At 39.9% G+C, this 15,129-nt stretch overlaps 1 protein-coding gene across 1 annotated transcript; it reads left to right on the forward strand.

The window, feature by feature from the left end:
- The first annotated feature begins 210 nt into the window (after positions 1–210).
- Positions 211–7,807, forward strand: stxbp6l (syntaxin binding protein 6 (amisyn), like). Its single transcript, XM_035143416.2, has 7 exons — positions 211–435; positions 1,591–1,758; positions 3,955–4,085; positions 4,685–5,012; positions 5,086–5,184; positions 6,684–6,832; positions 6,949–7,807. Exons 2-7 carry the CDS (start codon positions 1,605–1,607, stop codon positions 6,970–6,972), a joined length of 885 nt encoding a protein of 294 aa, XP_034999307.1. The 5' UTR covers positions 211–435; positions 1,591–1,604; the 3' UTR covers positions 6,973–7,807.
- The last annotated feature ends 7,322 nt before the right edge of the window (positions 7,808–15,129 follow it).

Raw genomic sequence — 15,129 nt, forward strand, 5'->3', positions numbered from 1 at the left:
AGAGAGTAGATACTATATAGTAAATAATATAGTAGCTCATTATTATTATTATTAGATTTTTTCTTTTTTTTATAATGTTTTCATTATAATAAACAATTTGGGTTTCCATAGAAGATCAGCAAACATCCACCACCACTGCTGATACCCCCACCCTGGCTCTGTCCATGACACAGCTACTGATTGTTCTCTCTTTTCTAGCCTTTAACCACGTGCATGTCAACCTCTTGAAATGGGGTGGACTGTGGTGAATCCGTGCCTTCCCAGCAAGGCACGCCATTTGGTGTGCTGGGGTATTAATTCATGAGTGAAACCTGGGAAATTCTGAGTCAACAGGATACCAACTAAACACTTAAACTAACGGAACAACCTCCTCGACTCGGAACCGCGGCAAGAAGCAAGAGTCTAGCTTTTTAGTAGAGAAGAGGACAAGAACAGGTAAGCCATCCTAAAAGCCTTTTTACCTACATTTGTCGAATCATGACCCATGAAAGTCTAGGACATCGTAAGACTATTGAAAGGTGAGTTTAACTGTGGCTGTGGATCATGTGGTCACCAGACAAAAATATAAATATATATATATTTTTTATCTTTCTAAAAACAACAGCTGGAATTAGTATAAATGTTATCAAAAGTGGATATAGGATTTGTAATGCAAAAATTTGACATGAGGAGAAATATTAATAATCCCAGAGTCTGAGATGACACGTTCAGTTGTCTTGTTTTTTCCAAATGACAGAGCAAAGCTCAAAGCTGTTCAGTTTACTGTGACACATCCTCACAGTGGGGTGACTTCAACTATTATAAACTCTTCATGATTAATTTTCTGTTAATTTTGGCAGATAATTTCAGAAATTATTTTGTAACAGAAAAGTTCATGGAACTTGTTTTATTGATCTCATATCGAGTTCATAGAATGTCTTCTGTGAGGACTATTGGCCTCATTCACCTAAAGTTAAAAAAAATCTTCTTACTTTTTTCACACATTCACCAATGTTTTATTGGTTCTTAGGTAGAAACAGAATCTACTTGCACTCAAAAGCAGACATACGCACTCCTCGGTTTTACACACCGATATCTACAAATGAAACCTACCCAATGTTGCATGGGTTTACTGCTCCAGCGTTAAGTATAATGTTCCATCCAAGTGTAGCCTGTTAATTCTGAAAAGCAAGTTCACTTTCTGATTCTGAGAAGAGCGATGACCCAGGAGATGCAGTCACACCACACGGTGTCCAGGTCTGTATCCACATCGATCCAGACCTGAGAAAAGACTCAAGTCACATTTCTCTGTCTGAACTCGTCCGAGCCTGACAGTGTTACCCCTGTCCCCCGAACACAGATGGTTACTGTTTGTTTTCCCAGACATGTACAGTGTAAAAAATCTAGTAACTATCTTGAGAAAAAATTTAAGAAAAGATATTATTGGATAAGGTCCAATGCTCTGATATCAGATCAGTTGGTTTCTCTGATCAGCTGATTTTGAGTCTTGCAGGAAGAAAACCTTGTCTTGTTTGCTCTTTTCAGACATATACTGAACATTAGTCCAACAGGCCTAACAAACACATTCACATCCATCCATCACCTGTCTAGGTCACAGAAGCACAATGAACATTCAGTCTGCCATCAACAAAGAGGTCTTCATCCCTCGTGATGAGCGGTTGCTGGTGGCAGTGGAGGTGTGGAGGCGGAAAAGGAAGAGACTGTCCCTCCTACTGAGTGGAGCCAAAGCAGAGTATGCCACATTCATCTGTGTGTCAGGTAAAGTCTGAAGCTGTAGACTTGTTTTTTTTTTTAAAGGAACATTGGCTAAGCATTCATGTAATTTACGTACAAAGAAAACTAAAAATGAAAGGAGATTCAACCCTCAGATTAGTAACATGAGCTGTGATTGGTCAGTTACCAGTTGCATCTTGTCAGAGAGAGCTTGTCCTGTTATCTGATCAGCTGGAACTTCTCATATTCCTCTAACTTGTGAACACTGGTGAGCTGCAGTCCCTTCATTTGAAGTGAGCTGTCTAACCTTCTAACCATGGTCCAAACAGAAACAGTGAAAAGTAAAGCAGAGAACAAACGAACTTGAATTTATGTTTACAAGAATAAAAGATGTATCCATTTTGAATGCACCAACTAAATTGAGCTTTAATTTATCTGGCCAAATTCAATGCCTGGATATAGTAGCATGGCATAGTACACATCAGCCTATGGCCACTGCTGGTGCACTGTCCACTGTTAGGTTGTTTGAGAGGAAGATAAACTGCCGCCTGTTCGGTCTGTGGTTGAAGTTGCCAAGTGGCCTGAGCAGCATCATCATCTATCGCAACAAAAACAAGGTAAAACTCCCCATTGACAGCCTCAGTGACAACTTTGTGGTTAATTGAGCAAGAAAGGTGCTGCAGTACAGGTAATCCAGCAACCACAAAGAGTTGGCATTGAGCTGAGGGCTTGAAAGAGGCCACGTGAAGAAAGACCTGAAACACTTGATGACTGAAGTGTTGAAATTAGGGCTGTTAATTTTCATTAATCAATTAAAGAAAGAAATAAAGCAATACAAAAATGAACGATGATTAATACCTGCATGGTGCCCTTTGACCCGCGAAAACGCTCCGCCCACTGCAGCTTTGTAAGTGTTGCTGATACTGTATGAATGTGTGTGTGAATGGGTGAATGGCAAACTGTAAAGTAAAGTGCTTTGAGTGTTCATCAACACTAGAAAAGCGCTAACATGGTAGCTGCAGCAAATAAAGCTTCCCTTCGAGGACATGCCTCGCATGGCTCACATGTTACAGAGAAGCACCACTGTTTGCCTTTCTATTGTGACACCAGTGTGCAAAGTGTTGCAAGATTGTCAGGTTGAAATGATACAATGTAAATCTTCCTCTGCAGAATCCCTGCCTTTTCTAACCATGTTTCTAATGCATTGAGACTCTTATTTGAATTTGGCAGTAATTATGTAATGTAATCGGTTGTATTATGCTTTTTATATAATGTCCAAACAGTAGTGATTATTAGTAAGTTACTTGACAACGATATTTGTCGAGTGAAAATGACTTGATCCCAATCATCAACTAGAATGGTCCCTTATAGTCCCCTAAATATGGTAGATTTTAAAAAATCAAGATCCATGCATTATTCTCTGGTAAATTGGTAAAAATGTCCAAAAACATTCATCCATCTTATGATGAAGTCAGTGGGCAATTAATAAAGAAAGTGGGGGAAAAAATGGATCCGCCCGTTTTTACAGCTCCGCACCAATGTTTAAAGGGTGCTTTCCTGGTCCATGTCCCATTCCTTCACCACGTTGTGTGGAAGCCTCCAGTGTTTTTGTGTAATTCTACTTACAAACCAACCAACAAACAAACAGACAGAAGTGAAAACATAACCTCCATGGCAGAGGTAATAATCAGACCTCAGTTAGTCAGTTAGATCTAAGAGTGATGATTTTATAAAATGTGTTTTTTTGAATGGTTAAAAAGGCTTAGGATACCAAACAGAAGATTAGTATTAAACAGAAAGTAGGACACTGAGTAGCTCAACTGCTAAATACTGCACTCAGTTGGTGACAGTGAGGATTCAGCACAGTGAGTTCAGTTGAAATATTCTGTGTTCCTTCACATTCTAAACGCTGTCTTGCATTCTGTTGATTCTGATAACAACCTAAGCTTTTTGCCCTACTGTATATGATTGTGGCCAAAGCCTTTGCTTTTGTTGGCCTGATACATTTCATCTATTTATGTGTGATGAAGAACTTTTTTCACCAAATATAAGTGAAATTACCATTTGCTTTCAATGGTCAATAACTTTATTTGACCTAATTTGTCTAAGAATAAAAGCTAACAAGATACTGTCTTGAGTTTCAACTGTCTTTAGCTTTTATGTAAATTGGTTCTTCCATTGAAATAATTTTTTTCATTAAGCAAAAATTAAACATTTTTTGTACATGATCTGTTTACATAGTGACTTACACGAGGCCACATCAGCTCCTCATAACAAAGGTGAAGCGATTCAGTGGATCCCCCTCCTTCACTAGGAGGTCCCAGTGGACGGTGGAGCAGCTCCGACAGGTCAATGGCATCAACCCAAACAAGGTCAGTAGCACTCAGACATGAGCTGGTGGAAACTTTATCGATCTTGGACACACTGACTTACCGATGTAGTGGCCCATCAGGATTTGTCCTGATAGGCCTGATGGCCAGTACAACACTGGGTATATAAAATCCTGCAGATACAAGTCAGGCTCTTATTTGATAGTAAGAATGGCCTGATTCTTGATCCTAGGCTGGTTTGAATATTTATGAAATGCATCCCATCATGGCCCCATTCTACAATCTTCTAATGGTTACTTCTGGCAGGATAATGCTCCACGTTACAATGCCAAATTCTCAAACTGGTTTCATGAGCATGAAAGGGAGTTCACTGAACTTCAGCGTACTCCCTAGTCACCAGATAAGAGAACACCTTTGGGATGTCGTGGAACAGGAGATTGGCAGCATGAAGGTGCAGTTGATAAATGTGCACAAAGGATGTGATGCAGTCATTTTAACATGGAGCTGAATCTCGAAGGGAAGTATCCAACAGAAGATATGAGGATGTGTGTAGTGTCATTGTAGTCACTATTAGTCAGTATGGTGTTCCTACTAAAGTGCTCATTGGGTGTATTTTGGTCTCCTGTACCCTGCGATTCCAGGACACCCCGGAGTTTGACCTGGTGTTTGACAATGCTGTGGACCAGTGGGTGGCCAACTCATCAGCAGAGAAGTGTATCTTTGTCCAGATCCTGTACCATGCCTGCCAGACCTACTGGACGGGAAAAGCAGGGGCTATGGGAAAGACTGGAAAGCTGGGCAAGATGGGCCGCCAGGGGAGTGCTAGTCAGGGCACCCACGATGAGATCAGAGCTGGTCCTAGTGGATCCTCACCTCGCTCTGCATCCAGAACCCTGCAGGCCAGACGGAAAAGCTTCATTCCTCCCAAACAGACAGAGTTCATCAACTGCCAGTCCAAACTCACAAGAGGTAGTGCCACATCATGAAGTTTAGTTTATATGTGAATGACCCGATGTATAATGAAATGGCCTTGTTCTTTTAGATGCCTGCACCATGAATCTGGTCATCTATCGCTGCAAAGCCTTCTTGAACCATATGAAGAAAAGGATGGTTGCAAATCAAAACCGATCAGCAGGTCGAGGTAAGACTGTGATGACAGGGGCAAGTACATCATGTGCTCAGGAGCCTGTTGTATAATGTCTTCTGTGAGTCAGGGAAAATAGCCTTGGGGATGTTAGTGCTGTCATCGGGGTGCTATACATATCAGTAGACACCTGTGTGATAAAGAGGGGGTGTGACAATTGAAAGATGGTATTTGATGCTTTATGGGAAATATAGGGTTCATTGTGTATGGAGTGAGACAAATACTGGGGATTAAAAGTCAGGACATCTCAGCCTCTTCTGCTGTTTGCTAAGGCTGCTACCACTGCCAGAGTCATGGTAGATGACAAGTTGGGTCATGTAATTGAAAATAACTGCATTTATTTACTGCTTTACTATAGTCTTAAGGACCAGTCAAAGGTCACATTCACACACACACTCACAATGATGGTTAATAATCAGGGACTATTTTGAGGTTCATTGTCAAAGACCAAGGAAACATAGACATGTGGACTGATTAGTTTTTCTACTTCCTGATCCACAGCTGCAATGGATGAAAGTAAATCTATCATGGTCACGGTGGAGGGGGCGTCTGGCTTATTCCTTCCTTGTCAATAGACAGAGGGTGAATATGGGCAGCAAGAGAAGTCTTTGTCCAGATCCTGTAACACACCTCCCATTTTCATCACTCAACAGGAAGACCGCTTTTGACTCAGTTTCCTCTTACCAGGGACATTTAGTCAAAACAACAAACATCCTGTCACAGGTTTCCTCCTTACCTTTACTGTAGTCCACCAGGACCAATCAGGTCAAATCATCTTGGTCCTTGTGTCACTCTGGGTCATTTTACCCTCTGTCTTTTTGTCTATTGTCCCCACTGTGCTGCACCTCTGCTGCAGCAGAAAGGCCTCCCTGTGATGTGGCGGTCAGATGAGAGGAGACTTTGTTTATTTCGGGGAGGTGAATACAATAGCCGTTCTTTAGGAAGAGACTGAGAGGGTGCCCAGTGCACCATTGAACCCACTGACTGGGGCAGTGTAATGTGTGGGAGACGTGCCAGGCTGCAGCAAAGCACCAAGATACCGTTCAGCAGTGCTTCATGTGTAACCTCAGTCGACCTGTTTCAAGTGGCGTTACTGATTGTGCAGGGTAGATTATTTTGTCTTTGTAGTTAGATTTGAGTATGAATTCCCAGTTTAACTGTGCCTCTATGTATTTGAAGCTGCAGCAGGGAATTTGCAAGTAAGTTGAAATAGACGTTCAAGTAACAGCCGGGACATCTTGAGATCATGAAAGGTGATATAGTAATAGTATTGTCAGACTGTCTATCTATACACACCATCCTGGGCTGTGATGGTTCAGTGGTCTCTTTCAGTCTGTCTGTCCATCCATCAACCCCCGACCCACTGACCTTTCCTCTAACACTTCTTTGTCACTGTGTGTGTGTGTGTGTGTGTGTGTGTGTGTGTGTGTGTGTGTATGTGTGTGTGTGTGTGTGTGTGTGTATGTATATATATATATATATATATATATGAATAGGTCAGCCTGTCACAGGCAGCACTGTGGGTAATGTAGTCCAGAGGGTGACCGTGGCTCTGGGGGAGCGTGGAGACAGACTGACTCGTGCTGAGGACAAGACTGTGGAGCTGATGCAAAAAACTCAGCAGTTTGCAGACACTGCTCACAAGGTGACATTAACATACAGCTATTACATGTTTTCTACAAGATAAGTAATTAATAATACATGATAACGTTATAGTTCATATTTGAATATGGGTTGAAGGTGTTTTCTTTTTCCATGCAGCTGGCCCTGAAGTATTCAAAGTAGAGTCTTTAAAGGAGGAGGATGAATTCTACAGGATGTTGAAGAAGAGTCTTGTAACATGGGCACTAACGCTGTCTGATGCACTCTGGGCTCGGTCTGTTTGTGTGGAGACAACCGGAGAAGAGCGACTCCCAGGCATTATGGACTGTCCCAAAACTGCTTCCTTTAAACCTGAGTCTCAGCTAAATAGTCTGTCATTCTAATCTTTGCTTTTCACCTCTTTTCCTCGATCTGAGGATCATCTGTGTTCAGCTTTTGTCTTTATCCTACTATCAGATGAAGCTACAGTTATTTAACATTGTGTTGTGTAGTGAGAAGTTGAAATTTATCACATTTATCAGAGGGAATTGTAAATTGTTGGTAATGTATGTAAATGATTAAATTGCACTAAATGTTTGATTTGATAATTATCCTGCAACTGTTATAACCACATGTTGCCATTCGTATGTGTTCCTTATATATGTATGTGTCTGTGTGTTTGGATGTGTCAGCGTACAGTACCGTGTCCAGTGGAGTGTCATGATGTCAAACCTGTTTTGTCCTCTAAGTTCATATTGATGTATCCTGAATGTCAAAGTATCACTTTAAATGTTTGTATGTTGTGCTGTGTCGTCTGCTTTGTACATGTCATCACTGTTTTTGGGTGTGTATTGTTCTGAGTGTTTTTCGTTTAGGGGAGTTCCATATTGAGCAGTGTGAGTGAAGCTGGTCTGCGTAGAAAAGTGAGGTTGAAACATTGAATCTCCTTGTATTCACATCTGATTCAAACAGTGAGTGGTGTATTTGGGATTTGAACTTGTTGTTCCTTGTTATTCTGATAAAAGGGAATATATTCTAACCAAACCTCTCTTTAGTGTTTTGTTCATTGCTTTTGGATACAGTTTTAATGCTCATAATGTTTATGTCTCTGATGTATTAACCTATTAACAATTCTCTCACTCCTCTCATTGACCCAGTTATATAAGACTGGACTTATATGTTGAGCAGTTATGTGGCTTGACCCCAATTTGGGATATTGGCTGTTCAGGTTGAGGCCACCAGGTGTTGCTCAAGCAGCAACAAAGACACAATCCCAAAGCAACTGACAGAAACATTGCTGAAATGTGACTGATGAAGTTTCATTCAATTATTTTGTTTTAATGAACAGTTTGCAAAATGTGACTTTAATCCAATCGCTCAATAGATTTGATTTGAACAGATTACCATATGTCAGATATAGGTTGTATATAATGCCCAATAATGGGTAGCCCCCAAATAGCCCTGAATAACTGAATGTTTTACTTGTTACACAATTGGAAGATATTTCATTAATGTATCATCAATGATTAATAATAGTCCATTGTAATAATCTGTGTAATGCCCACTCTTATTATGTCATGCCGGATTAACTGAATCCGTTGCTGAGCAGCCGAATCTGCTCAATCTATGTGCACCTGTAAGTACAGTGACACATACTGAGTGTTGAGGAATTTTTGACCATCCTTACACACTATATATTATGTATATAATGTATATTGTATATTTTAATGTATATTGTATATTTTACATATACAATATATATATATATATATACAGTATATATCTCTACAGGAGAATAGTTCCTGTCTAATTCCACAGATACTCCCTTCTCTCTCTGAGCAGTACCAAAGGTCAGGTTATAGATAAAGGGCCAACCAACAGTACATTGTTGTGTCTACGTTGAGGGACTTTCATATCTAACTCAGATGCTCCAGACAGAGGCACCAACTTCAACTCTCACCAACTTTAACTTTTTTGCATATTTCATCAGTGGCAAGACGTAAGGACAAACTGTGATTAAGGTATGCATGCTTTAGACTAAACTATCCAATAGGATGCGAACACCTACATGTAACATAGAGAGTGACAGCAATTCTAGCCATTCATCAATCAATCAATCAAATTTGATTTGTATAGCCCATATTCACAAATCACAATTTGTCTCATAGGGCTTTAACAAGGTGTGACATCCTCTGCCCTTAACCCTCAACAAGAGTAAGGAAAAACTACTAAAAAACCCTTTTAACAGGGTAAAAAGAAGGTAGAAACCTCAGAGAGAGACACATGTGAGGGATCCCTCTCCCAGGACGGACAGAAGTGCAATAGATGTCAAGTGTAAAGGAGAACATCACCAAGATGAGGGTTTTAGCAGCATTGATTAGAATAAACATTTTGAAGCATAACTGGAGGTCAGTGAATTGATAGATTATTGTCAGTAACGGTCGAGGATCCGAGGAGAAATACTATATATCAAGCAGTCCTGCTGTAATCATAGTCTATGTCTATTCATGGATTTGCTGTTGCAGAATAGGTGACGCAAGTAGAGGAAGATATATGGGGATGCTGTGGAAGACATCTTTAGACTTGGGGGTGACAATTGCTCATGTTACTCTGTTAGCGTTTGTATATTGTTTCACCTTCTGGTCTCCTTGATGCATCAAGTCTACATTAAAATCTTTTGCATAAGACATCAGCTGCTGCCTGAGTTCTCCATTCAACAGCTTCCAGAAAACTTCCATAACACAGAGTACTTACTGAGTAGTACCTGATATTGTCATCATTATAAGTACCTGTTCATTCTGTGCCCCTAAAGTTAAGCTACACATCATGAGTAGAAACTAATCAGAGGTAGCAAGCATTTGACAGTATTTATTTTTTAAAACAATATGTTCAAATCTCAAACTGTCTTTTATTTTCTTTGGCACATGTGTGTTAAAGAGAGGGTACAGGCTTCCTGTCAAAATTGATAAGTTGATTCTCAATGAAATAGTTCTACTCTTCACAACTTCAGAGCATTTTTTCATTGTTTCAGCCATCATATGCAAAATGATCAACTCAATTATCTAAATCTCCTAGACACACCTGTATATTCCATAAATATCCATAACATTGAATCTTTATGATGTCTACCATGTGACAGTAAGGAGCTAGACATCCCAATCAACCAACCACAATCAAGTTTGGAAGCATATGGAACTTTAACACAGCACTACAGTTTTTGAAAATGGAGGAAAGCCCTGAACAGTGGCTATGTAGTGTACTGTGAGGTGATATATACTGTATATATATATTTTTTACCGAACTATTGCAGGTTTTTGCAATTTTTGTTTGTTTGTTCTTTAGGGACAGATTCTTCACACACACACACACACACACACACACACACACACACACACACACACACACACACACACACACACACACACACACACACACACACACACACACACACACACACACACACACACACACACACTTGTACTCCTATCTTAGTGAGAACACTCATTGGCATAATGCATTTATCAGCCCCTTACCATAACCTTAACCATCACAACTAAAATACCATACCCTAATCCTAATCCTGAACTAAACCTAATTCTAACCCTAACCTTAAAAGCAAGTCTTAACCCTCAAACAAGCCTTTGAAAAAATGAGGAACGGCCAAAATATCACTTTCCAAAATGTTTATGCTCAAAATGGTCCTCACAAATATATAAGTACAAGTAGCACACACACACGCAGCAAAGCTGCTGCTCTACCAGTCATCTCTGATAAAACAGCATGAGGTTCAGAATAGTGACTGCTGGATTACACCAGATATAAATAGATCAAGAGGAAGCACAGTACAGTGAGTGTGACATAGGATGCCATGCAGGATGGGGTATTGTGTGTATGTGCGTGTATGTGTATGTGTGTGTTTGTGTGTTTGTGAGAGAGAGATGAAGATGGGGTCGGTAGATGATTGTTAATTGTGTGCACCTAACTGACACTGGTGCTTGAGCTGAAAAGTAGCACAGCTATACACATTTTACCTGCATATCTGAACCATGTCTATGCGTGCTAATGTAAAGCAAGCAGCTCCCTGCTTTTCGCCCCACTTGGCTCTTTATCTGGATTCACCTCATGAGTGCAGGGAATGAAAGGCAATGAAAATATACTTTCTACATCCAGTGCAGTGTCAACACTGTTAAATCAGTGTGTTTGATTTCAGTGAGCCATGCCCTAGTTCACTTGGCAGCACCTGCCAAATAGCTTGCAGTTATTATGTTGAGGAGCAGATCACCAGGTAATGAAACAGAGAGCCCCACGTCCAGCCCATATGTCCTCGTCTGAGCTACTGTCCATTTCCCAACAAATTGTCTCTCTCTGTAGCTTGTCCTGTCCATGAACCACCACTCCTTAAATAACCCCTCTCCTACACACACACACACACACACACACACACACACACACACACACACACACACACACACACACACACACACACACACACACACACACACACACACTCAGCCACTTCACAAATCAGAACCTTTTAGATTGTCGATGTTCTCTGCAAAGCTGCTTATACCACATTGTTTTCCACCTCAACCATCCCTTTTCCAAACACCTGGACCTGAATGTAGAAGCAGATTGGAAGAAAGAAACTGAGATTGGTGACATATAATAATTTACATCAGAAGTGTAATTGTTCAAAACTGAATGAACGCCTCTCTCAGAGAGACCTCAAATGGAAATTTTCCTTTTCACATATAAGAACAGACAAATAAAGCACGATGCAGAAACCAATCAGTTGGATGGTAGAGAGAGTTGGCCTAATGGTCAATCGATCTGCTTTATACTTTATCTCAACATCTATTGAATAGAAATGTTATATGTTGTACAGATTATGTTATACACCTTCATGGTCTGTACAACATTTCCAGCAAATAGGTTTTTAAAATTCCTTCTATCACCAGCAACTTCTGTACCTCCTGATCCACACCTACCCCATTATACTATATATATATATAATATATATAATATATATATATATATATATATATATATATATATATATATAATATATATATATAATATATATATATACTGTATATAATCGCAGCAAAATCATTTACACAGAATTTTTTTTCAATTCCTGAATACATTTTCCAATATTTTCTAGATAATTCCATAATTCCATAATGGGGAGGCGGTGGCTCAGGAGGAAGAACGGGTCGTAAGGTCTGCAGTTAGATCCCCGTCTCTCCTATTCCGCGTGCTGAAGTGTCCTTAGGAAAGATACTGAACACCAAATCAGAATCAGAATCAGAAATACTTTATTGATTCCAGTTCTATGCAAGAGTAGAAATATAAGCATACAAAGATTTATATATATATATACAATAAATTGCCCCATAATGTATAATTATGGTAAATAGTATGTATTTACATAGAGCTTTTCTAGTCTTGATGACCACTCAAAGCTCTTCACAGTACAGTTTTCCATTCACCCATTCACACAAACATTCATACAGTGCATCTATGTGCAGCACTTTTCTCTATGAGCAGGGACAATTTGGGGTTCAGTATCTTGCCCAAGGACACTTCGGCATTTGGAACGGGGAAGACTGGGATCGAACCACCGACCTTCAGGTTAGATGATGGCCGCTCTAATAGATGCACTGTATGAATAGGTGGATGGCCAAACTATCATGTAGGAGTCATCAAGACTAGAATAACACTATGTAAATACAGACCATATGATCTGCCCACTTGTGGTAGCTGCGATTTCTAAGAAAATTCTTCATTTCTAGATTAATGTATCAACAGCCTTAAAATAAATATACGATTCACGATTTCTACTTTCACAATTGTTTGCTGATACAAAGGAAATTACCATGTTTGGATCAAATAACCTTGTGCAGGGGAGAGACAGCTTGGATGTGAATAATAATAAAACACAATCATACATCTTATTCGTATCGTGCTTTTCAGGGAACTCAAAGACACTTTACAAAGATTGTAAAAAGTAAGACACTAAAGACAAAAAAACATAGAAAGATAAAATCATTATAAATTGAAAGCAGGTCTTAAGAGGTGAGTATTAAGAAGGGGTTTGAGGGTGGATGGGTCGGTGCAGTCTCTGTTGCTTTGGTCAGCATCAGAGGAGTGGAGGCTGTGTGAGGGGGTTTGGTAGTGGAGCATGTTCGTGAGGTCGGAAAGAGTCTGGTTGTAGAGGGCTTTGTGGGTCAGGGTGAGTATTTTCTCTCATATTCTCTGATTCCAGATCTGCAGGATCAACACACCACAATTATTATTATTATTGTGTTCTACTGAGCGCACACAAAATGTTTACGACTCATGATGTTTAAATGCAGCATCATGAGTTCAGTCACATTCTGAAGTCAGAATGTGACTGAACTTGTTGTATCAACTATGGACGGAGCAGGTCAGAGGTGAACACAGGTGCCTGATCATGGTAGGCTCTATATTCCATTTAATTTAATTTTTTAGAGTGTAACATCACAACATAACCTTTCTCAAGGCACTTTACTAGTGGGTCACTGTAAAGTTGATAGGATGGGGGTGATGTGACCTGCTGGACCTGCACAAGACCACAAATGCACTAAATAAATCCAGTTTATATGATCATTTAAAAAATCAATATGAATTGTAGCATACAGAGACCTTCAGTGAAAAGATACATGCTGTTGTATGGATAACGGTCTGGGTATCATCTGATAATCCATAATTCACGTGTAACTATAACACCAAAAACAAAAAAAAAGGTTTGGGTGTCAGAATCAAAACTGAAGTTCTTTTAGTCGTTTTTCAGTTTGAAATGAAAACGAATCGCCATGTGACTTCTGAAGCCGTTTATAATTCGTTCTTTTCATATTAAATTAGAAAATCAAAATCGGAAAATTAAAAAACAAGTCATTATTTCGTTATTCATTTATGAATCTGATACCAAAAACAAGGACCGGCTTGTTTTTCGTAGTTTGGATTTTTTGCTCAGATCAAAAATAGGAAATGAGAAAACGGGTCAAGGGCCGAATTTGAATTTGATATTTAATTTGTATGATTTGTTTGACCCAGAAGTTAGTGACTAGTGCTTTATTTTGAAAAGACACTACGCATGAAAAGACACCACGCATGAAAAGACACTACGCATGAACGTGCGTAAATTTACAGTAGTCTGGAGTAAGTTCACGGTTCCACAAATGAACTAGTTCCCGTTAATTTTTTCCATTTTTTATTGGGATGGTTTATGTGACAAACTTACGATCATGTGTTTAGTTATAAATCGATGGTGTCAGATCATTTCTGCGTGTCGCTCCGCTCATTTTAACACTGAGTCCTGACTGTGAGCTTCATGTCTCGATGCTGTTCTTCAACAATGTCACTGACCGGCTGCTTCATGTGAACGAGCTCTGATCTCACTGCGTGTGCCCCGGGGCCATTTTCTCTCGCTCCTGGTATTTCACATGATGACCTGATACGATGATGATTTCAAAAATGAACGTGAACGTGAGTGACGTTCACTCCAGCGAGTTCACGTTCATCATATGAAAACTGATTCGTTCAGTTCAGCGTTCACGAAAAATATGAACGCGTTACATTACATTTCATTTCATAAGTCGCTTTTATCCAAAGCGACTTACAATAAGTGGATTCAACCATGAGGGTACAAACCCAGAACAACAAGAATCAAGAAAGTACAATTTTCTTCAAGAAATCCAAACTACAAAGTGCTATATGTAGGTGCCATATAAGTGCTACTAAAGCGCTACTTTTTAATTTTTTTTTTTATCCAAGGTATAGTCAGAAGAGATGTGTTTTCTGTTTGCGGTGGAAGATGTGTAGACTTTCTGCTGTCCTGATGTCATTGGGGAGCTCGTTCCACCATTTAGGAGCCAGGACAACAAACAGTCGTGATTTTGTTGAGTGTTTAGCTCGCAGTGAGGGAGCAACAAGCCGATTGGCCGAAGCAGAGCGGAGTGGACGGGCTGGGGTGTAAGGTTTGACCATGTCCTGGATGTAGACTGGACCCGATCCGTTCGCAGCGGAGTAGTGTGTGTGAATTTAGGTAGGTTAAAAACCAGGGGAAGACATTTGGTGCATTCCAGTTTGCTGTGATTGAAGAAAATTCTAGTATGGCAACACTGGATGACTTTATTAGTGCACCTTCAGAGGAGTTGCTTGGTCAGTTCACAAAAGACCAAATCTGACATTGAGATTGCCAGCAGTGAGAAACGACTTAAGGATAGTGTTAAAGAAGCTCTTAAAGCTATTCGAATAGAAAATGGTGTCCTCAAGCCATCACCATCACCAGCTTCTCATCTCTCTGATTGAGTTCAAGTTAAAAGAACCTGCTTT

Source organism: Hippoglossus stenolepis, chromosome 20 (genome assembly GCF_022539355.2).
Source record: "Hippoglossus stenolepis isolate QCI-W04-F060 chromosome 20, HSTE1.2, whole genome shotgun sequence".
Lineage (NCBI taxonomy): Eukaryota > Metazoa > Chordata > Actinopteri > Pleuronectiformes > Pleuronectidae > Hippoglossus > Hippoglossus stenolepis.